The sequence below is a fragment of the Phytophthora infestans genome, genomic scaffold (genome assembly GCF_000142945.1).
Source record: "Phytophthora infestans T30-4 supercont1.64 genomic scaffold, whole genome shotgun sequence".
Lineage (NCBI taxonomy): Eukaryota > Oomycota > Peronosporomycetes > Peronosporales > Peronosporaceae > Phytophthora > Phytophthora infestans.
In genome coordinates, this window is record NW_003303695.1 from 594,584 (window position 1) to 619,848 (window position 25,265).

Here is a 25,265-nt window from a genome sequence, read left to right on the forward strand (position 1 = left end):
AAGGGACTCCAAGTGGTTGTTCTAATGGTGCTGGAGCAAAGTCTACCTTGGTCTGCGGTGCAATTTCTCGGGGTGAGTCTCGACTCTCGACTTGGAGTAATATCTTCTTTGTGTCCTCATGACGTGAACTCTCAGCTGTTTCCCTTGTGATTTCCTGAAACTTGCTGGGTTGGTCAGTCTTGGAGTAACGAACACTGCTCACCATTCTCAACACCCACGTTTTCTTTTGGTGAAGGCTGTCTATGAGCCAACTTCCGGTCCTTTGTAAATTCATGCTGTGATATTGTAGTAGCCAGATGGCAAGCTCTTTCTGATCGTCTTCTTGGTTGGTGGACATCATAATTTGTTGGCATGTTTCGAGACAATATCCAGCAATTCTGGTTTCCTGTCTCGATTTCCAAGCAGATGCAATTGCTCGAACTTGTCAACATCCTGCACCCCAAACAATTGCCGCTGTCTTACATCTGACAAGCAATAGCGCGATGACATTGTTGCAATTGTGTACCCGAAGTTGATCCCAAGCGCCTACGCGACAATCAAAACTCTGCGTGAAGTTCAGGGGTCCAATGTTGGCAAATCAAACCTGCCTGCTATTTATGTTTCGGGACCCCTTCGCATCGTGGGTTGACCTATATCTCGATGATGATAAAGGTGGCTTTCTATTTTAGTTAAGCTTGTCGATCGTTGTGGTGTGTGCACGGGATCCTAAGAAATACATTAGCGGGAAATATGTTTCTTCAAATTTAATGTTAGGTGAGCGAGGCTCAGCGCCACCAAGAATTGTGTTGGAACACTGCAATCGCAAACTGACACTCGATTTGCGAGAGCTTCTGCAGAGACATTCTTGCGGGTGGGTACGTCGCAGAAATCTATATTTGCATGCTAGTATTAAATTTATAAAAAAGAGTTGCCTAAGCGGCTCACCGTTTATTTGTATCGTTTTGTGCATTATCCAGAGCTCCCAAGTGGGCACAACTGAAGCCGCGCTTGTGGAGCTTGAGTAGAACACGGTGCTTGTACATTTAGTGCTAAAGGGGCGTACACGTAGCCTGGCGTCGATCGGCGCGCAGCTAGAAGTATCCTACAGTAGTGGTTGTCAGAGTTGGATACAAGCCTGTTCCAAGCCAGAAACGGACAGCCACATCGGATAAAACACCAGGAGAGCCCTATATTAGAGTTTATTTCAGGTGGAAAAAATGCGAGTTCTAGCGCTCCGGAGTTTCGCTCCGAGTTTCGCTCGGTTTTTGGAATCGTATTTGTTGTATTCCTACCGTAAGTACGAATTCATGCTGCAACTGACAGGTGTACCGCAAAATATAATCGCTGGAGCGGTTTACAATTTAGTTGGGCGTGAACGACTTCACCAACCGCTGCAAACAGCAAATTTAGACGGAACTGACAATATGCCTGGAATGGGTAAGATATCTTGGAATCCAAGAGATGTGGCGCCCACCAATATAGCCTCGAATCTTCTTGGAGTCGCCGCTTGTATCCAACTTTGACAGCCAGACACCAAGCCGGTCGCGTTTTTGTCTAGTTCAACCAAGTAAGACTCGGTAAATTGTCTATAAATATTGATAGGGACTGGATAAGACCCTGGTCCAAGTACCAGAACCGCTCTGACGGGAGCAAAATTAAACGTTTTGATTGGCTTTCTAAAAGTGGTACATCATACCATTTACGTCTGACAGCTCTTGTAGAACTCGTTTTCAAAGCTGTGGTCTGAGCCGTTCTGAGTTCTAGAACCGCTATTGACTCTGTCCAATCACGAGTACTACTGCGGCCATATTTGCTGTCGTGAGCGCTAGCGTCGCTGTGACGTTTACAGTCACCGCCGATCAGTGAGCACGCGAATGAGCGGGAAACATGTCGACGTTTCCTATGGAGACGTTTGAGAGAGCGCTCAAGGCTCCGCACACGAAGTGGTTTAACAAGATGCGGCGTTGTGATCGCTCCTTCTTTCTTATCATCACCCGGACACTTACAGGGACGTAGCAAGTTAGGCCGCATCACAACGCTAAGCTTAGGATTGTCCATCGCGTAGCACTGCCTATGATGTATTTAGTGCAAGGGGGGTAATCAAGATGTTCTGGGCATCTGGCATACTCGAGCTGTAAACTACATCAATGAACCCCTTGAGGTGATCGTCAGTCATGCAAAAACAGTCATCTGCATGCCTGAAACGAGTAAAGTGTCTACCGTAGAGGACGCGGTTTTCGCCCTCGCAGGGTTTCCTGGTGCTACTGTATTGATGCTGAATGGCACACTAGTGCGAATTGCACGTCCAGCAGATTTTTAAGGCTGGTATTGTCGGAAGGGCTACCCTGTAGTAAATGTTCAAGCTGTAGTGAGTGGTGACGTAGGGTTCGTCACGGGGGGATTGTTCTCCATGTGTCGATCGCTTCTAAGAGTAGGAGCCATTTAAATGTAAATACACTTAAATGTCAACTTTAGGAAACTAATCAGGAAGTAACGTAAACACGTAAGTGCCGGGCAAAAGGCCGCGACAGGACTGCGGTGTCTGGCGAGGCTGCTCTTCTCTGCTGCTCTCTGATGAGCGGCAGGCGTCAAAACGCAAAGTGTGGAGCAGCCTCCGCCAGAACACCGCTGTACCGCAAAAGTAGATTAGTATACAAATAGCAAATAAGTCAATACTAAACTCTAGATAAATGCACTCTCGTTTGAGTACACCATCTTGGCAGCGCACAGCCAACGATGTCCTTGTGCATACAGTCCTTGGTATAGTCCTTCGCCATTGCACGCATGTGTACTCAGTGTAGCCGGTTGTAGTGCAGCCGCAAGCTGCACTGCCAGGCGCATGAGTGTCCTTGGGATGTGTCTTTGCAGACACTGGCAGTGGACGGTGGCTCGTAGATGGGGGCACCGGACACTGGCAGACTGCAATGCACTGGCGCTCGACACGCAGGTAAGTTTTTATAGCTCACACTCCCACTTGATCTCGGCGACGCACTTGGAAGTCGACGCGATCACGCACGCGCATCCTAGTTGCCGCCATAGTCCTAGTAGTAGCGTAGTCGCAGCTCAAAGACAATAGCAGTCCACTCAGTAACAGCACTCCCACTCGATCGCCCTCGTCTTCATCAATGTCGCTCAGGTACAGCCTCCGCATCAACAGCAGTAGTCAACGCAGCAGCAGTAGTCGTAGTTGTAGCCATGTCCTCGGATACGTTGTCGTCGCTCGACACAATAGGTAAGACTTTCATAGCCTTGCGAAAGTGTGTGAACTTCACCACTGCAAGTGCCTTTGTCATTATATCGACCACCATCTCATCAGTTCCGATGTGTTGGGTTGTAAGTTGCTTCAACTCCACATGGCGTCTGATCATGTGGTACTTGTTATCGATATGTTTCGATTTCGAATGTTTGCCAGGTTTCGCAGTTAAGGCAATGGCTCCTTGATTGTCTCCCAGTAGTTGAGGTACTGGATGTTTCCAGCTTAACTCTTTGCATAGGCCAGCAAGCCACAACAAGTCCTTGGTCGCCTCTGCCATTGCTACGTACTCAGCTTCACAGGTACTAAGCGCGTTGATCTCTTGCTTGCGAGATGCGTAGGAGATGACGTTGTCGTCCAGCATAGTGATGTAGCCACTGATACTCCGTCGATCCACAGAGTCGTTCGCATAATCAGCATCAGAGTAGCCACTAACTTGCACATCAGTCTGTAGCTTCACATTCATCACTAGTCCGTAGTCACATGTAGCCTTCAGGTAACGCAGCACCCTCTTGGCTTGTGCGAAATGCATATGATCATAGCTCGCAAGATACTTGCCCAGGTGTCGGGTAGCATGAGCTATGTCAGGTCTCGATGCACTAAAGAGGTACTGGAGAGCACCCACAAGTTCTCTGTAGGGAAGATACTCCTTCGAAGCAGGCACGTCTGTCTTCGAGGGCGTCGTAGCTTCTGGTGTAGCACAGCCATTACAGTTCTCCATATGAAAACGCTTCAGCACCTCCAGTACGTACTGCTTCTGGCAGTACACTATTTGCTGGCGCGGTCGGTCAATCAGGATCTCAACGCCTAAGAGATATTTGACTGTGCCCATCGTCGTGAGCTCGAATGTCTCTTGCAGTGAGGCAGCGATTGTGGCACACAGGTCACGTGAACCCATCAGCAGTAGATCGTCCACGTATACAGTCAATAGCAACTTGACTTCACCATCCTTCCTCAATGTATATAGGCCGTAGTCAGAGTCCGTCCTAGTAAAGCCCATCGCAACAAGCTTCGCATGAAGCGTGCGATTCCAAACGTTCGGTGCTTGCTTCAGTCCGTACAGGCTCTTCAACAATCTGCAAATGGACCCAGGTCCATCCACCTGGAAGCCAGGAGGCTGCTCCATGAAGATAGTCTCGTCCAAGTCTCCATGCAGAAAAGCCGTCTTCACGTCAAATTGCAACACCTCCCAACCTCTTTGTACAGCGTAGTAGATAGCCGCACGTATGGTTTCGAACCGGATCACAGGTGCATAGGTCTCAGAGTAGTTAATCCCAAGTTGTTGTTTGAATCCATGGATCACTAGTCGCGCCTTGAAACGTTTGATTCGTCCACGCTCATCTCGCTTCACAGCAAAGACCCACCTACACGTTATCACCTTCACGTTCTTGGCATCTTTGCGGGGTACAAGTTTCCAGCTCTTGTGACCCTTCAACGATTGAAGTTCCACCAACATTGCAGCTCTCCACTGCTGCCAGTACTTGCTTGCACGTGCTTGTTTGTACGTCGTCGGAATCTGCACATCCGTAGTCATAGCCTGCACTAGGCCTACCACGTAATCCGACAATCAAACGTTCGCCTTCTGCTTCCTTCTTGGTCGCTTTAGGCAGGGCTCTCTTGATGGAGATTGAATCTCGAAGCCACTTGTCGCCTTCTCCACCATTGCAGGTTTCTTCTTTGTTCTGCGTCTCTTGCGCTTCCTCACTTCCAAACCTTCCTCGGTTTCTTCAGTAGGATCCTGCAACACGGCTGGTGCTGCAACACCAGCAGTCTCCGCACTGTCCTTGCTCACAGGTGCGTCAACGATTGACAAACTTCCACTTGAACTTAACTCAGTTTCTGCAGGTTCGTCAGCAAGTGGTACCGCCTCAAGTGGCTTCTCCGCACTAGAGATGCCGTCACTCCAACCTGGAAGGTACGTCTCCATGTTGGTCTTGATGCGCGCCACAGGTACAGTCTCGCGTAGAGTATGATCACCATCAAAGAATGCGTTCTCTAATAGATGCTTCATGTAGATGCCATCGGTCGTGAACTCTTCATGGAACTTCACATTCCCACTACGAGCTGTCACCACTTGAGCTGTCACCAGGTCAATGAACTTGTAGCCTAGGGTCGATTCGCTATAACTCAGTAATAAACACAGTCTTGCCCTTGCTTCCAGCTTTTCTTTCGCTTGTCTTGACTCAGGGGGAACACGCACGTGTGCCAGACAGCCCCAAGTACGCAAATCATCCAGCATGGGCTCCGATTCGTACAGTTTCTGGTGCGGGGACACCAATCCTAAGGGCTTGGTGGGCAACCAGTTCAACGTCGTCACCACATGCAGGAAGGCTTCTCCCCACAAGGAGTTGGGCATGTGTGTAGCCATCAGCATTGCTCTGATCCTTGGTAGAACCACGCCGTTAGCACGCTCCACAATGCCGTTCTCTTGAGGAGAATAGGCGTTCGTAAACTGCTGCTCAATCCCTTGGTCGACGCAGTAGTCACTTAGTTCCTTGCTTGCAAATTCACCTCCTTGGTCAGAGTGTAGTCGTCGCACCTTCTTCTCAGGAAAGCGAGCTCGCAGCCTGTTCAGCAGGACCTTGATGTGGAACGTTGCTTCACTCTTCTTCTTGAGTAGGAACGGCCACTTGTACCTTGTAGACTCATCGATGATAAAGAGAAACATTGTAGCTCCATCCACAGACTGTTCGATTACAGAGCAAATATCCATCATGAGAGTCTCCAGAGGTTCGGACTTCCGCGATGGAATCCGTTTATAAGACATTCTTTTCGCCGTACTGGCAGCACACGCAACTCACTCGTAGGAAGTCAGACCTTTTGCATTCATCTTAACTCCAACATCGAGTTTGTTTGCCAACACTTTCACCGTCTCCATGCTCATATGACCAAATCGTTGGTGAAGCAGCTTCATGGCTTTCTTGCTGTCCGTGTCTACTTTTAGAGCCGCCATCACCATTACTCCAGTCACTCTTTCTGCACGTAGTCGGTAGATACTGTCACGCATCATGAACTTGAGTGATGTGCTTGGCTTGGAGATCCAAGCAGTCTGTTGGTCCTCTGAGCATGTCAACTTGAAGTTGCCCTTCGTTTGTAGGTAGCCCAAACTAATGATATTCACCTTCGCGTTCGGTGTGTACACCACGTCGTCCAGGAGACGGTCTTCGAGCTGGCCAGTTGCCTGGTTAGCAACACGCAATAGCACAGACCCACAAACAGAAGTGTGTTCAGTTGTGCCATTCGCAAAGTCAAGTCGACTAGCTTGGTCTTCCCTTATGGTAGTAAACAATGACAGGTCACCACAGACATTTGCCTGGGATCCTGAATCAAGTATCCACTCCGCAAACTCAGACTGAGCTGATTGCATACCTTGGTTCTGGTTCACAGCGTTGACTTGACGAGAGTTGGGTGGTCTGTTCTCACGACGGTCTTCAAATCGACGTGGAGACATGTTCCGCTCTTGGAAATTGTCACGTCGAGGTGAAGGGTCCTCGTCCTCTCGAAGGATTGTCACGCCACTGCTGCTGCGGAGACGACGGTCCATAGCGACTCAGTCGATCATCGCGTTGGGGTGGCGGCTCATAGCGACTCGGTCTCTCGTTACGCCACTGCTGCTGACGCGGTGGAGATCGATAACGCCCTGGATTCCCTCTTGGTTCACATCCTCGCATTGACGGAGAGCGGCCTCTTCCTCTTGGTGGAGTTCGTTCTCGATTGAAGAATCGGGGTGGTGAACGACTTCGTCCTCGTCCTTGAATAGGAGGGTCAAAGTGTCCAACATCTTGACTCCAGAGTCCTCTCTCGTACGCACTCTCCAAGTTAGGTCTGTAATCATTGCGCATCCCTGGTTCTTGGCGTCTGTTAAACCCGACATCAGGACCTCGACAGCTATCCCCCGGCACAGCCGAACCCCCTTTGTGGTTCAGCTTGATTGCGCCATGGCTCAAGTGTAGGCCCTTTCGAGTTACTCGACAGTCCTTGCCCCAAGTAGTAGATGACTGATTCCCACGTAGGCACCAATCCAGCTGTAGACTGATTGCCCTCCCTCTGAGTCTGCGCAGTACTCGATACAGTAGGTTGCATGTTTTGCAGTACAGTAGCTTGTACACCCTGTTGAACAGCAGGTTGTCCAGTAGGTTGCACTTCAGGTTGTACCGCAGATTGTATGGCAGTTTGCACAGCTACAGCTGGTGCTTGCAGTGTAGGCAGTGAGGTTGATTGTCGTTGTTGTAGTCCTTGTCCTCCAACTTGTATGTTTTGAACAGGAACTCCAACTTGCAGCTGCAGTCGCTGCGTTGCTTGCGCAACCGACGATTGAGTGCGTTGCGTACTTGCCCGCACCCCTTCAACAACACGACGCTCTCCTCCTTCTTCACTTTCCGCAGGAGACGTTAGTGACCATGCAGGTGATTGCGTAGCCGTAGGCGATAGGGCAGCATTATCCGTAAGGTCAATCGCATTCGCATCGCATAGTGATAGGCCAGCAAACAGTCCTTGGCCATCTTCTTCCAACGCTACCGCATCCACACGACGTACGGAGCTCACCAGCGACAGGGGAGCCCTTGGTTGTCTCTCTTGCAGCTTTCTCGCGAGCTCTGGCTTCAGTTGCTGGCCACTGAGAGCCGTACACTCGGCATACCAATGTCCTTCTCCTTGACAGTTCGCGCAGTTTGTGCGCTGCTTCTTATCTGCAACGCCCTTAGATCGCTTGCGCTGTTGCTTGTTGCGCTTGCGTCCTCGGGCTTGACCTTGTCCTTGGTCCGTTCCGACATGAGCAATTTGCATTGAATGCGCGACCGGTTGTCTGGTCTGTGCACGCAGCTGGTCACGCTGGTGTTCAGCAGCGCGTAGTCGTTGTAAAGCTTCAGCAAGTGTAAGTGTCTTACGATCATGGTTGTTAAGCCAATCGCCGTGTTCACGGGCGAGATCTTTAAACGCTTCCACGCTGTTTGACAGTAGTAGGCTTGCATGTTGCCACTCAGCAAACTCACCATTAGCTTGATGTAGAAGTGTCACCTTCTTTGCAATGTCGTCAGCATACTGCGATACTGACTCGTTTGGCTTGAGCCGGCGCGTCACTAGCTCTTGCAGTAGGTAATCAGGATTAATGCCATCTCCAGCCTCAAAGTGCTGCGTAATCGCATCGTAGAGCATAGCGGCGGCGTCCATGTTGTCGTGGATGTCGTCGATCTTGAACGTCGTACGTAGGTCAACAGACAGCGACAACGCAAGTGCTGAGAACGCCTTGTTCTTGCGCGACTTGTACCACACGCGATATTTGTCACGACGCATGCCTTCTACTGCATCGTAGCGCTCAGGGCCATAGGTGATGTCTCCCAGCATCTTCGGCTCGAAGTGCAACGGCACCTCGCTCTTCCAGGCTTTGTAGTCGCCCTTCAGATGGAGCTTGGGCAGCTTGATCGGAGGCGAGTTGATGAGAACCTTGGTGTACTCAGCCAGCTCGCCGTCGTTGTAGCGGCCAGAAGGGTTCATGTTGTCTAGAGGGCGCCACGGATCGTCGGGGTCTCGGTCGCCGTTTTGTTGGTTTAGCGGCGACTGGGGAGGATTGTCAACTGGCACGGATTCTTCCGTGTTCGTCGACGAAAGTTTATGCATACTTTCGAGTAACATTTGGAATAACGGGCGGTCACCCGGGATTCCAGCCAATGAACGAATTAGTCGTTCTGCATCACTGTGCGACAGTGTTGCGTCATTGTTCAAGCTTGAATTTCCTGCCAATGGGGTTGAAGCTTGATCTTGATTGGTCGAAATTCCAGAACTTGTGTCTGGAACGCCAGCAGCCACGTCAGTCGCAGACTGCGCCCTGATTGGGCTCATAACCAGTGGTGACGTAGGGTTCGTCACGGGGGGATTGTTCTCCATGTGTCGATCGCTTCTAAGAGTAGGAGCCATTTAAATGTAAATACACTTAAACGTCAACTTCAGGAAACTAATCAGGAAGTAACGTAAACACGTAAGTGCGGGGCAAAAGGCCGCGATAGGACTGCGGTGTCTGGCGAGGCTGCTCTTCTCTGCTGCTCTCTGATGAGCGGCAGGCGTCAAAACGCAAAGTGTGGAGCAGCCTCCGCCAGAACACCGCTGTACCGCAAAAGTAGATTAGTATACAAATAGCAAATAAGTAAATACTAAACTCTAGATAAATGCACTCTCGTTTGAGTACACCATCTTGGCAGCGCACAGCCAACGATGTCCTTGTGCATACAGTCCTTGGTATAGTCCTTCGCCGTTGCACGCATGTGTACTCAGTGTAGCCGGTTGTAGTGCAGCCGCAAGCTGCACTGCCAGGCGCATGAGTGTCCTTGGGATGTGTCTTTGCAGACACTGGCAGTGGACGGTGGCTCGTAGATGGGGGCACCGGACACTGGCAGACTGCAATGCACTGGCGCTCGACACGCAGGTAAGTTTTATAGCTCACAGTGTGTGCTATCTACTGATTTAGGGAGAACGGCATCATAGACGGACCTCGCAAACCACTGCTTGAACCTAAGTGCTATCTCTCATATATCGCGCGACCCCTGTCGCTGCCTAGCGCAATGCACAGGTGCAAGCTTCCCGACCTTCTGGAGTGGAATCCACGCGACCAGTCTTGCAGAGTAAAAACTGCCTTTCATTTCCCTAGCACAATTGTTCTCGCTAGAACACCTCTGGCTGATTGTAACGGGGTACGTATCCCTAAGTGTACCCTGGTTACATGAAGTGTGAGACTTCACACTTCAGGAGTATGACACGTCATAATCCGGGATAGGTACCAAGGTCGTTCAAAGCCAACCATTGGTCAAACGACATTGGATTTCTATAGGTAACTTATAGTTTGTATTAAACCCAAACTTAACCTACCTATAAATATACTCAGTTTACATTCTACCTTAAATAGGTCACTTTGCTCACTTTTGATAAAGAGGGGACCTGTGAACTGCCGCTCACTGAGAGTTTGTATAATCTCGGAAGATAACTTCCTCTAGCGCAAGGTGCTGTGTGACCCCGTCACACTTGGTAGCACTAGTAGTCAATCCACGCCACCGCGGGTAGACTACCTGAACCTCTCCGAAGTTCGTTGCCATGGATAGGAACGACTTCTCCCATATGAACGACTCTCAGCTCGAGTCGGTTCGGAAGATGGCAGGCATCTTCGGGATGGAGGCCCTGCAGAGCCTGGTGGTGTCAACACTGGCTGAGCAGCTCGAGCGCGTCAACGCATTAGACGCGTACGAGCAGGGCCTCATCGCGCACGTGCGGGAGAACCTGCAGGTTCCGGCGGCGGAAGCAAATCCGCCTCACCCGAAGCCAATACGGCTGAAGGTTAAGCCGTATGAAGGGGAGGAAGGCGAGAACCTTCACTTCTGGTTCCGAGATATAGAGCTCGCGATGGACGCGGCTCTGATCTCGACCGAGCAATTCCGTGTTGCTTTTGCACTCTCCAACCTTAGCGGTCGTGCTAAGAGTTGGGTGTACCCACGGGAAGCAACATCTCCTGGATGTTTCACATCCTGGGCTCAGCTGTGTGAACAGCTCCGAGCCGCGTTCCTCGCGGCGAGCTACGAGTACCGCCAGCGTTCGCTCATGCAAACAAGGGAGGCGTGAGCTACATGAGTACGTGCAAGAGATACGGGAGCTCACGGCGTCCCTAGTGAGAAACCACTCAACGAACACATCAAGATCACTGTAATCATGGACGGCCTTCGAGTGGGCCCCGCACGCACTCAGCTGTTCCGGGTGCAGTCAAACACCCTTGAAGAGGCGATTCAAGTGGCTGTAAAGGAAGAGTACAGCCATCGCCAGGCGCGTACGCCGGCCTCAGCGTGGCCTGGGAGTTCCTTGTCGGCTCCTGGCCGAACAAGCCCCAACGGACCAGTTCCCATGGAACTCGGGTCCGCCGAACAGCGTAACATCCGCTGCTTTGGCTGCGGGAAGATGGGCCACTTCAAGCGCGACTGTCCTGCGGAAAGACTCCGCAGACGGTCCTTCCCCAAGCCCGTCCTCAAGGGTCGCTGGCAGAAGCCAGGATCCCGGGGACATGGGAACGCTGGGAACCAGTAGGGACGGGGCGCCCTACTGGGGAAGAAATAAGTCTTCGTGATGGGTGCGCGGGTGGCGCGTACCACGGGGACTTAGCCCCTGAGAGTCTTTGCACTCTCGAATCGGCGAAGAGCAGCGGCGAGTGGCTCGTAGTACACGGATGTGTACGGGGATACGATCATCCCTTTAGAATCTTGATCGATTCTGGGGCGTCGAAGAATTTCGCCCGCCGCCAGACGGTTGCTCGCAACAGCAACAATTTGTCCGGTGCTTTGAGAGAAAGCAAGGGCAACGGGACGGTGTCAGTGCGACTGGCCGACGGAAAGGTCGTCACCGTCCCCAACGTCCAAGTGGATCTGGCTGTCAAGTTTGAAGACTTTGACAGCCTCGAACAGTTCACTGTTCTCGATATGGATCCATATGATATGATCGTAAGCATGCCCTGGCTTGAGAAGCACGAGCCCTGGATCGACTGGCGAGGCAAGGCAATCGGTGCCAGCCGCCTTGCACAGTCCGACAGAGCATTGGTGGGTCATGTCCCACCTCTGTCAGGACCCGGGGCGTCCGCAAGGGGTGTTAGGGTACCAAAGCATTCGGCAGATGCTTGGGAGTCGTCGACGTATATGACGACTCCGAGGATGCTTTGATAGTGGCAGCGCCCAGAAGAGGCGCTGGCCAAGTGGGTAACTTAGGTCCACAGGCGGGTAACTTAGTTCCGCAGACAGCTGCAGCTGTCAAGAACACTGAGAACAGCGTGTTCAGAGTGGGTAACAGAGCTCCACTCACGGTCGCCCAGACCTTAACTGAAGAGGAAGACGTCGGATACGCTTCCTGTGTGGGTAACACAGTGCCACACGCGGTCGTCCAGACCTTAACTGAAGAGGAAGGCGTCGAACACGCTTCCTGTGTGGGTACCACAGTACCACACAAGGCCACGAGTGCCTCGGATGTCGTAGCGCCGACATCCCTAGACGTGGGCAGCAAAGCCCGACGTCACGGTCGCCGTCGTCAACGCCGCTGCCGCCGCCTCAAGTCGGATCCGAACTTCGTTCCGATCGACGTCGCTTCAAGCGACTCGAGGTCCAGGGCCCGGGCTCCTCCGACGAGGCCGGTGGAAGAGTGTTATCACATCTTCGATGGCGAAACCGGTTTACCCGTCAAGGCATCTGGTGTCAACTTGGAGCCGTTGCCAGAGGTTGCAGAGATACTGCACCTCGAGGAAATGACGGCTGAGTCTTTCCTGACCAACCTCAAGGCTGGAGAGATTGCTGAGATGGTACTCATAAGACCTGAGACCACTCGGGAGGCGCTGAACGCCTCCTCGGTTTTGGACGAGAACGTCCTGGAAGACCTGAACAAGCAGCGTCAGGCGCGCTTGGGTTCTGAGATTCTTAAGAACCCCAAGGATCCGGTGTATCCTTTGGTGACGGAGTATGCGGACGTGGTGAACAAACACCCACCGACCCAGCTCCCATCGGATCGAGGCGTACGGCACGAAATTGATTTCGTGCCGGCACAAAGTATTGTGTCACGAGGCAATGGCCTCTACCGCGCGAACAGTGCGAAGTCATTGATGCCTTTTTTGCCGCGAAAGCGAAGGCAGGCATGGTGCGGGAGTCACAATCCCCGCACTCGACGCCGACTTTCTGCGCTCATAAGCCGAACGGAAAGTGGCGTCTGGTTCACGCTTATAACAAGCTGAACGACGCAACGGTGCCGGCCCAAACACCAATCCCACGAAAGGATGTGCTGTTGAACAACATGGCCGGGAGCGTACTGTACAGTGCTCTGGATTTGGTAGACGGATACTACCAAATCCTGATGCGAGAGGTCGACATCCCGCTCACCGCGGTAAGCACTCCAAGCGGCATGCTTTGGGAGTGGCTCGTCATGCCGCAGGGCTTGTCTAACGCCTTGGCGACGTTCAATCGCCTGGTGACGCAATTGTTTCGCCCTTTGCGTACCTTCGTACAGATGTACTTCGACGACATATTCGTCCATAGCAGTGCCGAAGGAGGCAAGACGGCCATGGAGGTGCACCTAGGACACCTCCGTCGAGTGTTGGACGTAATGCGAGCGAACAAGCTCTACGCCAATATCGCAAATGCGTTTTCGCGTCACCAGAGATTAAAGTTCCCGGTTGTTTCGTAAGCAACGTGGGCGCTCGGGCCGACCCAGACAAGGTTAAGGCCATAGCAGCATGGCCGACGCCCCGATCCCAGAAGGATCTTCGAAAGTGGTTGGGCTTGGCCAGCTACCTTCACAAGTACAGCGCATGGTACGCGGGCTTCGCGAAGCCCTTGTCGGGCCTCCTTCAGAAGGACGTCGACTGGCGCTGGGAGCAAGAGCACCAGGATGCTTTTGACAGCATCAAGGCCAGTCTCCAAGAGGCTCCTGTCCTGGCCCCGCCGGACGAGACGAAGCCGTTTAGCGTCGTCTGCGATGCCTCTGATTACGCCATCGGATGTGCATTGCTGCAGGCCGACACGGCTGGACACGAACGAGTCATCTCGTTCCAGTCCAGGCAGCTCAAAGCCGCCGAGCGGAACTACCCTGTCCATGACAAGGAGCTCCTGGCAATAAATTATGCCCTTGTGAAGTTCCGTGTTCACCTTCTGGGCTCTAGGCCCTTTGTGATCTACACAGACCACGCGTCCTTGAGGACGGCGACTAACTCGCCTCACCTCTCTCAAAGGATGGCGAGGTGGCTGTCCTTCTTCGCGGAATACAACTTCCGCGTCGAATACAAGCCGGGCAAGCTCAACGTGCTTGCGGACGCCCTCTCTCGGCGTCCTGACTATGAGTTGGCCCACATCACGCGGGTGACAACGGATCTATATGATCGGATATGCAGGGCGTATCGGGACGATGAGGCTGTCGCGCCTATCGTCAAGTTCCTTGTGGCAGGAACGAGCGCGAAGTCCGACTAGCTCTCGTCGCGACAGCGCTCACGGCTCCACCGATATGAGTTGATGGATGGCCTCCTCTATTACCGGGTGGAGCCCACTGATCCTCCACGGGTGGTCGTACCCAGCGACGAGATTCTGAAGTTCGATATCCTCGCGGAGGCGCACGACGCGCCCCCCAGCGGCCACTTGGGCCGCGAGAAGACCTTTCTGTCGGTCTCTCAGTCCTTCTGGTGGACCCACATGTACAAGTGGGTCGCCCGGTACGTCAAGACATGTGAAACATGTCAGCGGGTCAAGCCCGCAGGGCACTCTTCGGCTCCACTACAGAGCCTGCCCGTACCGGCTGATTGTTGGAAGTCGATGAGTCTTGACTTCATCTTTGGGCTTCCCGCCGACGGACACGGCAACACCGGAATTTTGGTGTTCGTGTGTCGGCTGAGCAAGATGGTACATCTTGCTCCAGCTCCCGTCACTGTTACGGGCGAACAAACCGCAAGGTTGTTCGTCGATGGCGTGTTCCGCTATCACGGTCTCCCGGAGACGATTGTCTCGGACCGAGACCCGCGGTTCACTGCCGCGTTTTGGAAAACGCTGTTCCCTTTACTGGGAACTCGTCTGCAGATGTCCACTGCGGACCACCCGCAGACCGACGGCCAAACAGAGCGCGTCAATCGAGTGCTCGAGGACACTCTGCGCAGTGTGTGCGCGGCAGCACCACGTACGTGGTCGACGCAGCTTCCAGTTGTTGAGTTTGCGCTCAACAACGCGGTGCACGCGTCCACGGGGTTCACGCCGTTCTACTTGAACGGCTTCCGCCACCCCAGAGTGCCTCTCACTCTTCGAGGAGACACTGACTCCTCTTTTTTAAGTGGGGAAGAGGCTCGGAAAGCCCTTTCCTCCCAGGTCTCGGATGTGAGACCAGTTTCGCTGCGGAAACAGGTGGATTTTTTTTATGGATACCAAGCTGAACATTGTCAGCAGGGTCCGCGATGCCATGGCAGCGGCCCAAGATAAACAAAAGGAGTACTCAGACAAACAAGGAAGAGGAAACTTAAGTATATTTGAGATTGGGGACTTAGTGCTGCTAGACACGAGGCTACCTCTAGACACTGTTAGCTCTGTCGGCAGCAACAAACTGAAGCACCGCTTCATCGGACCTTTTGCGGTCCTGGCCAGACATGGTGCGTCGTACACCATCGACCTTCCAAAGTCAATGACGACGCACCCGACGTTCTATGTCGGACGTCTTAAGCGGTACTTTGACCCACAGGGGGTTGCTGACTCGCAGACCCCCCTTGACCCAGCTCCTCGAAGCGAGGGCCGGTCACAGTCGTCGACGAGGTCGTCGGAGCAGGCACCCAAGCCTCGGTCGGGACGGCAAGGCTGCGGTCAAGACCGTACGCCGGAGGGGCTCCATACGAACGGACCCCGGCGCCATACGCCGAGTACGCTGAGTACGCCGGGTACGCACCATACGCGTACGTCTGGGAGTGTGCCGCAGGCGGCTCCGGACGTGGCAACAAAGCCTCGATCCGTCGGATCATGCGAAAGGCCTCGTCCAGATCGGACGAAGAGGCCCGGCGATCCACCCGCAGGTGCAGGCTCGCGACCTCTCGCTCCACCAGGTTCAGGCGACCCGCAAGACGAGCGAGCTCGCCCTGATTCCTGGCCTGGGCAGCAGCATTACCGCCAGTCCCAAGGCCAAGTGCAATCTCAAGCACGAGGACACGTTGACGGAGGCGGTCAACCTCAGGGTCCTGTGTCGGACCCGCAGTCGGAGCACTCGGACGAGAGTGGCTCTCGGGAGGCGCCGAGTACTCGTACTCGTACGAGGGCACCTCCGCCCCTGCTTGACCGGAATGGAGAGGTCCACTTCCACGTGGAGCGGATCCTCCAGGAGCAACGGCGTCGCGGTAAGCGACAGCTCCTCGTGAAGTGGAGGGGTTATGCCCACTCCGAGAACTCGTGGGAGCCGATTGAACGGCTCCTGATTGACTGTCCAAAGGCTGTCGCAATCTGGGAACAGAAGCGGCGGCAGCTTCATAAGTAGTCCGGAGCTTCTTGCCCGAACGGGGTACGGACGATGAATACATACCGTACCCGCGCTCATTCGTGAGCGCTAGAAGCCGCGCGCTTCAGGATGTCCCTCGGCAGCATACGCTTGCTGATCAAGTGGGCAAACCTCACACGAAGATCACGCTGGTCCAGGATGCGGGACAGCAGCGGATCTTCATGGAGTTCCCGTAACTCCGTGGGTGAGTACTAAAGAGGCCCAGGACATGTCCTCACAAGAACTCCACGTGGGACAGTTCTCGGGCATAACCCAGGGGTATCCATAAAGAGGATAGAGACCACCCCGGGTCTTTGGCTTCTTACGACAAGTCGTGAAGCCCTCAAGGGAAATGCGGTGTGGCGCGAGAAGCACACACCGAGCAGCCTCCAAGTTGTCGACGAACAACTGTTCTTTCTGAACAAGGGCTCGTTCATAGATGCTTCTAGAAGTGTGGCCGCCCACAAGACCACGAGAAGCGACAAGAAGCTCTAAGAAGAGGTCAGCCCCAGAGCTCTCCTCGGGAGGCCAATACCCTCTTGAGTTGATGGCAGCTCCATAGGCTGACGGGTGCCGCCACCGAGCCCCCACGAACATGCTGGGTAGCTTGGAACTCCTCCTGCTGCTGGTCGAGGTCATTAGAGACCTCCCGGGGCTCAACGATAGCACCCTCCTCCTCCTCTTCTTCCTCCTTCTCCTCCTCTTCATCCGAGGAGTCGAAGATACTCTGATAGGATCGTCGAGTCTCCTTCTTTTTGCGGAGTGGAGACTTAGAGGCTGTACGCTTCTTTGAGGGCTTGGCGCCTTCGGCTTTAGAGGCCTTAGCGCGCGCAAGACCCTCGGCAAGCGAGAGACGTTTGCGAGGATTCTTTTCCTCATCGCCACCGGCTTTGGGAGCGTCCTTAGCGTTGACGGCCGGACTCTCAGAGCGCACAGGGGTCGGGGGACTGTGATCACCGTGATCACTGGCGGGCGACTGCACGCTGTCATCTTTGTGCTCACTGGGCACTGGGCTGTGCCCTCCCACAGAGCCCGCAGGAGCATCATGAGTGCTCCCGGACTCGGCATCGTCCTCACTGCCCGAGTTAAACTCCCATTCTACGAACCGAGGGTTCGGACGATTGTCCGAAGATGAGGGCGACGGGCTGCGGCGCTTGTTTGCACGCTTGTCCACAGCCGCGTCACCCGAGGAACCAGAGGCCACCTGAGTAGCCTCCTTGAGTGCAGAGCCTTTGCCGGAGGCTTAGTACTCTTGGCTTGCGCCTTACCGGCAGCAGCCTTGGAGCGTGTCTTAGTACCGCTCTTTGCAGTGCCACGAGGCATGATAACGGTCGAATGGGAGACCTAGACGAAGAGCGCACTGGTTGCTGCTCGAGGCTCTAACTGTGAAGTGAGCCTCCGCCGCGCTCGCGCGGCCAAGTCGATGGTTTTCGACTTTGAGAATGAGAGTTTGTGACGAACACCTCTTCATTCTGATTGGTCGGTAAACCGAACCTAAGTGGGGGAGGATGTAACGGGCTACGTAGCCCTAAGTGTACCCTGGTTACATGAAGTGTGACACTTCACACTTCAGGAGTATGACACGTCATACTCCGGGATATTTGGTACAAGGTACCAAGGTCGTTCAAAGCCAACCATTGGTTAAATGACATTGCATTTCTATAGGTAACTAATAGTTTGTATTAAACCCAAGCTTAATCTACCTATAAATATACTCAGTTTACAATCTACCTTATTTAGGTCACTTCGCTCTCTTTAATGAAGGATGAGGCGACAATTGCCCATTCTAGATGCGAACTAGACCACCAAAATCGTACGCTGACACATGAAAACTTAATCGTGTAGTGTTGAGTTTCGCTGACTTACAAGTAGCCATGGGCCTTTAATAGTGCGCTTCCTAGATTTTTCGGCGGAGCGCCTTAGGATATCCTGCACCGTAGCAAGCATTTATAAAGCGCTTCGCTCTTGTATACCTATAGCTCTGTAGGAAAATCTGGAGCTTTCCTTGATTTTCTTTTGTAAATGGTGTTTGTCTAAGGGTTGATGGTGTTTGTCAGGGTTATTCCGTCATCAGCCACAGCAGCACCGGTAGATACTTAAGTAGTATTATCCCGTTCATCCACTAACCTCTATAGAAGAATGGTCTGACCTCTCCAATGACGCAAAGTGCTCATCGACTACGTAACAAATGCTGCATACCCTCATAGACTGGTAAGATACACAAAATACCACAAGAAAGAATAATAGACTACTCTAGTGCTATCTATACCTACGAAGTGGTCCGTGGACGAGGAGGAGCACTTATGCGGAGAACAGGTCTGGTATACAGCGAAGCCGCAGCATCGAGTCGAAGCGTATTGCATTTTATAGAATAGTCTACCTCCCAAGCTCATTAAATAAATGAATGGAATTCATGCAGTCAAAAAAAGTTTAAGAAAAAATGTCCTGCTTTGGAGTAGTGACTAGTATTAATGTGGTCGTTAGGACAGCTAATTAAACCTGACTTTGAAGAAGAGAAGTGATAAGTATATTTTTTTAATCCTGAAGCTTCCCCAATGGAGAGCTTCTGGTAATCATCACTGTCATCTCGGACGTGCTGCAAAATGTAGCTGTGCTGATATTGTGGCAGCTCAATTAAAGTCCAACCTGACAGCTATGTTTCAAACACAAAATGCATTTGGGTACATCAAAAAGCACTATTTCTAAATTTGGGTACCTCGAAGCTCCCTAAGCTCGAGCTTAATAGTTTTTCCCTACATCGAACTCCTTGATGCAAATTTCCGGCATGATGGCAATCGAGGAATTTCGCGAGACGTTTAATACAGTACCTTAATGCACTGTACGCAACCGTGGCATTGAGAGAGATCACCAATCGACTCCCCGCCCACGTTACTACAGTATATCTAAACGATCTCAAAACTGTCGTCGAAGGCCATACGATGGGCCCCATCGTTCCTGGTGCTGCTGCTGCTATTGCTTGGTCGCGGCTGCGGCCCTGACCACTACAAGTCCATGCACCTGTGGCCTGGCACATACGTACATGTATGAAGGCAGCAGATCCCAACCTGGGATTTCAGATACATGTACGCGAGACTTTCATGTCTGGCGTATCGGAGGCAATACCGCCGCGACGTGACTACAGCCGTCGCCAGTACTGTAGTGTACTGGCCCAGTGTACTCCTCTTCACCAGGATCATCCTGGATGGTCTTCCGTGGTACTGTAGTACTGACTCGACATGGTTCAGCACTATTGGCACATAACGGTACCAGCGACTCGCTTTGCCGACTTGCTGGTCATGATTAATGCTCACTTGCGATTTTGGCGCCTTGCACACTTCCGTCTTTGCCCGCCATGGCGACTTACACCCCCAATACGCACCACAGCACCACCTTCGAGCAGTTCGAGAAAGGATCGCCAAGTCTGTTCCCAAAGCTCGAAGAGGTCGACTCAAAGCGACGACGGTGCTGTAGCCAGAAGGTCTGGGCCATCGTACTCATGGTCGTAGGCTGCCTCACCATCATCATCGGCATCTTGTACGGCACCGCCATGCCGGCGTACATCAACTCGGTCGTAGGCGATCAAGTCGTGCGCTGCTCAGACGACGAAATGTCCAAGGAAAGCTACCTGGACCCGTACGGAGACTACGAGGACTGCTCGCCATTCTTCGTGTCTCTGTACATGCTCAACGCCACCAATGCCGAAGAATATCTCGCTAATAACGTCAAGCTGCAAGTCCAGGAGATGGGGCCATACGTGTACCGCCGTCGCGAGATCAAGCTGGACGTGTCCCTGTCGGATGACTCCTCCACCGTAACCTATAAGACGTACACGTATCACACGTACGAGACCGAGAAGAGTTGCGATGACTGTTTCGACTCGGACGACATCGTGAGCTTCGACACCGGATACTTCAGTGTCATCGCCGCCACAGGTGGTGAATTCAACTTGCTGGCGGCGGTAGCTGCGGCCTCCTTTGCTTCCACACTAAACACGACCGATATCATCGCAACCATCACGGAGCATGGCGAGCAGATGATGCGATGGATGAACGGCCTTAACTCGCTGGATCCGCTGGCTATGAAGACAGTGACCAACAACAGTACCGTGCTGACCTTCCTGGCTACCGGTCCAGCAGCCATCGCCGATCTGGACCTCTCAGGTTTTGCGTACAATGGCATCTTCGCAAAGCGCACGGCGTCACAGTGGGCGCTGGGCTACCCTAGTCTGCTGGCCGGCCTCATTCTGGGCTCCAACTACATCAACACGTGCAAAACCGGCATGAATGCCCAGTGCGCGTCCTGCAGCGGTGATGACTGTCTGGCCATTGCATTGGCTTGCTCTCAGTGCACCAAGGGCGCAGCTCTCATGGCAGTCAATAACGCCACCTGTGCCATCGTCGAGTCCATTTATGCCGCCACGTACGGTGCCGAGGAAGCTGCTAGTTTTGCCGGAACAACCTGCAGCTTATGCGAGAGCGTTGGTCTGTGCGCGGCACCTCTTCCCGGCATCGCTGAGACCTCTGGCCTGGACTACTCGGAGACTGCACCAGACGCGTCGACACTCGGGGCTTACGTGAAACGGACGGGCTGCGACGATCTGGGCAATATCGGAGCTTGGGTGGAGTACGATAGCTTCAACGTCGCGCCTGTGTGGGCGGATCTCGGCGAGCGCCGCAACCCCACGCTGGCTGAGATCAATGCGTTCTCGAGCTACGCCAACTGCGAGTCGCCTGTCGCCAACGTCACGTGCGTCAACGTATCAGGAACGGACGGTATGGCGCTCAAACCTGGTGGCGTGACAATCAACGGCATGGCCAAGCAAACCACTGCCGACTCGTTCAACTCGTACCTGGGCCCGGCCAAGATCTCTATCACCATCGCGAGCCTGGACACAAAGGTGGACTTTGACGGTGTTTCGTTGCATCGATTTGGTACCCCGATGGATGTCTTCGCTTATACGGACGATAACGCAGAAGTCGGCACAGGCGTCCCCGTCAACGGTCTTCATCAGCTCAGCTTCGTCACGGGCTTTCTGTCGTACATGTCCGGCCCGTTCTTCATCTACGGCGATACGTCACTACTCGAGGCTGTGGAGATGACTAACTCCGACGGTACTGTGATGACGGCTGGCACCATGTATAACTCCGACGGCACCCTCTTCGAGAGCTTCCTCAACGCGTACGGCACGTTCGTTGATATCGAATCGGGTACGGGCCAGACCATGAGAGCTCGCAAACGATCGCAGGTCTCGTATTCGCTGACTGCGTCCTCTTCCGTGGCTAACGCGTCCATGAGCGACATGCTGTGGCCCACGCTGCCAACAGAAGTGGTGCTGCCTACATATTGGGTCCAGGAGGCCGCTGAGGCTAAGGACAACGTGCTGGACACGTTTAAAAGCACGCTTACACTTGTCAAGACGTTCTTGCCTGGCCTTATCGTTCTCATTATTGCTGGCAGCATCGAAGTGGGTGGGGGCGTATTCCTCTGGCGTCGCCACAAGCAGAGGCTCGAGATGGTGCGCTATGGAAGCGTCATTTAGACCATGGCATCCTGTATGAAGTAACTACGTAGTACACAGCAAGGCACAAGCTCATGTATGTCGTCCTAAAATGTTTGAAGTGAAACTGAGCAGCTCTTATCTCGTAAAGCAACTCCTTCACCTTGTCTTCGTTGCTAACGTAAAGCGATATGTGAGTGGCTTGATACGAGCCAAATGTGGTGACAATAATTAGCAGATTTATTGTGGCGCAGAAGGCGATGCATGTCGTAAGCTGCAGATGTCTGTGTATTAGGCACTGTATCATAGACCCTCGTGTCTCCCTGCAACCTTGCCCACGATCGCGTATTTACCTTTGAAGCGCTTAATCCAGTCGTCCAGCGTCTTGCGCTGCTCTATTGTGAGTTCATCGCACGACGGATTGTTTAGAGCGTCTTCCTCGAGCGACATGCACGCCAAGGCCTTGGACGCGTCTCGACCAGCAAACTGGCCGTACATGCCGCCGGGGCCGTAGAACTCGGCTCCGTTCATCGTCACATCATACAACACGCCGTGGACGGCTAGTAGAATAGTCTGACGCGGGTTGTCTACCCCGTTAAAGACTAGGAGCTCCTCGAGAGTGATCCGCAGGTCAGAGTCAACCAGTCGCCCCACATTTGGGTACTTCTTGTCGCCATTGCAGAACTTGACCAGCCACTCGTCCAGCGTCTCGAACTGCGCCGGCGTCAAGTCCATCAGGTCCAGACTGGCCAGCTCCTTCTCGTTGCTCCATTTGCCCAAGGCAATTGCCCGGGTGATGTCTTTGCCCGCCAGCGTCGCGAACTTACCCGAAGGTCCGTACAGGTCCCGACTGGAGCTCACATCGTAGACTTCGCTCTTGATGGAAATGTAAATGGGGCGCTTGCCTTCCGCTTCTCCGTTGAAAGTGGCAAGTTGAGTCACAGTGAAATGCTGACGGCCCGACGGATCCTTCGACTCGCTGCCTCGCCTTCCGCCAGAGCTCAGCAATGCGTTGGGGCCGGATGGCGGCGTGCCTACTGCGTTGCCCATGAGTGTAGCTTCTAGCGTCGCTTCCTACCCGGGACTGGATACACGAAGCACTAAACATAGCGAGCAACCAAGAAAGCAGACGCTGCTGCCGGGACAAGGAACAGATAAACTCTCTTTTGCGATACTTCTCCTCAACTCCTCTGTCTCTACGTGACGATCTTACCAACGACCGGGTATTTCTCCTTGAACTTGTCCTCCCACTTATTAAGCGTCTCCTGCTGCTGCTCCGTTAGCCCCTCGAGTGTCGGGTTGTCCAAATGCTCGTCCAAGAAGGACATGCAGGCGAGCGAACGGGAGCAATCACGACCCGCGAACTGCTTGTAGCCGCCTTCCGGGCCGTAGTGGTTCAGACCATCCAGCGTCACGTCGTAGATGTTACCGTTTACAGCCACGTACACGATGTTGCGCGGATTGTCAGCGCCGTTGAATTGGCGCAGCTGCTCGAGCGTCAGGTCACGACGCCGCAGCACGCGTCCCACATTCGGGTAGCTGTTGTAGACGCTAAACTTGGTAACCCAATCGTTAAGCGTCTCCTTATCCATGAAGCTCAAGTCGGATAAGTCGTCACTGTCGAGATCCTCCTTCTCGAACGACATTTTGGCCAGCGCACGGGACGCGTCACGGCCGGCGAACAGGTGATAGCCCTCGCCCGGGCCGTAAAAGTCACGCTTGCGACTCACGTCGTAGACTTCATCCAGTACGGCGATGTAGATGGGTTGATCATCCTCGCCGTTGAAGGGCAACAGCTCTTCAGGCGTGAAGAAACGACGTGTGATCGGCTTTTCGCGCTCTGCTTTGAGCGCCTCTTGTCGCGCTTTGGCCGCCTCGTACGCGCGCTGCTGGGCCGCGTCTGCGCGTGCATTCATATACTTGACCGCCATCACGGCGGCCACAGCCACACCTGCTCCAACGAACAGGTTGCTGTCTGCGTTGGACAGGAACTGGAGCATCGTCTTGACTGTAGTGACTATGCTCGACTGGCTTGAACGGCGAATGAGAATTGCCACTCACGCTGGTGATCAGGGATTCGTATTAGCTGGCAATTTATTAGCGGATTATAAAAGTTTATTAGTAAAAATCATTTTACTTTGCTAAATATTCTGAAGTTTACTTTACGGTAATATATGATAATATATATTATCTTCAATGTTCCATGGGCCATGCATCAGCTAGATTTGGCTCTCCAGAATGCCTACAAGGCCACGACGAATGACCGGTTTTTCGGCTACATGACGCAAGTAATTGCGTATCTACGACGCCAAGGAACTCTGATACGTCAGATGGATACCACCGCTCCTCTTCTTCCGGGCACGCGCTGGGAGTCTATGCAGCGGTGCTGTACTTGGTTTAAGAAACACCGCGTGCGGTTGACGGCACATTTGAATGCAAAAACACCAGTTTGCAAGCCGCCACTTCAGTGGTGGCTGATATTGAGTTTGATTGAGATGCTATCAACCCGGGCAGTGATCACATTTAGAAGCCTAGAAGGAAGCACAACCCTTGTGACGGAGCAAATGGCTCAGATGAAGAGGTTGTCTAGTGACGTCCAGATCATGTTTGGTGTTGGAGCTGTGACGGATGAAGACCACTGTGACCTAGACACCCGACCTACTACATTATCACTGGCTGGGAACAATACAATTGTTTGTGACCAAGCGAAAAGATTGGATTTGTTATAAGACAACGGTTCTTTCGCAATTAAAATCCTGGATACTATTGGAACGGATGCTGCAACTCTTTTAGCTTCGGATTTCGCACGTGTAATTGCAACTTTGGTTGAACGAGTTTATTCAATCGAGCCCGAACGCAACGAGAGAAATGAACCTGTAGAAGGAGAGCTTCCACCAGCTATTCCTCGAGAGTTTGTAAAGTTAAATGGCCGAGATTTCTCCGCTTTGATAGTAAGACATCGCAATCAAATGGCTTCGCACTGGACCGACGAAGAAATGGATGTCATTGAGCAAGAGCATTTAGCCTTATGCGACCAGTACCGCAGTCATGAGCAGTTCCGCCGCTGTATTGACAATGAAGTTGCATTTTACGAGAAAGTATGCACCTTTGAAGCCGCCTGAGATAATGTCGACGGGAAATTCGCAACGATAAAAAGGTTTGCAGGTGGATTGGCCACAACGTTTCCTGGTACATCGACCGTAGAAAGTGATTTCTCGATTTTAAAATGGGAGAAGCCACCGTCGAAAAGCAGACTTACAAACTTTTCCCTTGAAGGATTGTTGCACGCGAAGAAATTCGATCTTTTCAACAGCGTCAATGTCTTCTCTGATGGCAAGCCAGGCGTTCAACACACTAACTAGCACTACCATGATCCTTCTGTGGTGTAGTAGAACACACAAATATCGTCAGATGTGGATTCCTTACACAAACCACAGCGAATCGCCGAGTTAGGTCGGCGGTTTGTATGGCCTGCGCAGAGGGTGGTCCCCTTGCGGTCCGGCCCTTCCGGGACAGACGAGTGGCTCGCTTCCACCCGGT

The 25,265-nt window shown here is 52.9% G+C and overlaps 3 protein-coding genes across 3 annotated transcripts; 1 reads left to right on the plus strand and 2 right to left on the minus strand.

The window, feature by feature from the left end:
• Positions 1–19,550: 19,550 nt before the first annotated feature.
• Positions 19,551–21,852, plus strand: PITG_17956 (croquemort mating protein M82; the record flags this gene model as incomplete). The annotated part of the gene is made up of 1 exon (XM_002896232.1): positions 19,551–21,852. The coding sequence occupies one exon, from the start codon at positions 19,581–19,583 to the stop codon at positions 21,765–21,767; it is 2,187 nt and encodes a 728-aa protein (XP_002896278.1).
• Positions 21,853–22,028: 176 nt separating this feature from the next.
• PITG_17957 (heme/steroid binding domain-containing protein, putative) lies at positions 22,029–22,775 on the minus strand (the record flags this gene model as incomplete). Its single annotated transcript, XM_002896233.1, has 1 exon — positions 22,029–22,775. One exon carries the CDS (start codon positions 22,773–22,775, stop codon positions 22,029–22,031), a length of 747 nt encoding a protein of 248 aa, XP_002896279.1.
• Positions 22,776–22,921: 146 nt separating this feature from the next.
• On the minus strand, positions 22,922–23,758 carry PITG_17958 (heme/steroid binding domain-containing protein, putative; the record flags this gene model as incomplete). Its single annotated transcript, XM_002896234.1, has 1 exon — positions 22,922–23,758. The coding sequence occupies one exon, from the start codon at positions 23,723–23,725 to the stop codon at positions 22,922–22,924; it is 804 nt and encodes a 267-aa protein (XP_002896280.1).
• Between the last annotated feature and the right edge of the window lie 1,507 nt (positions 23,759–25,265).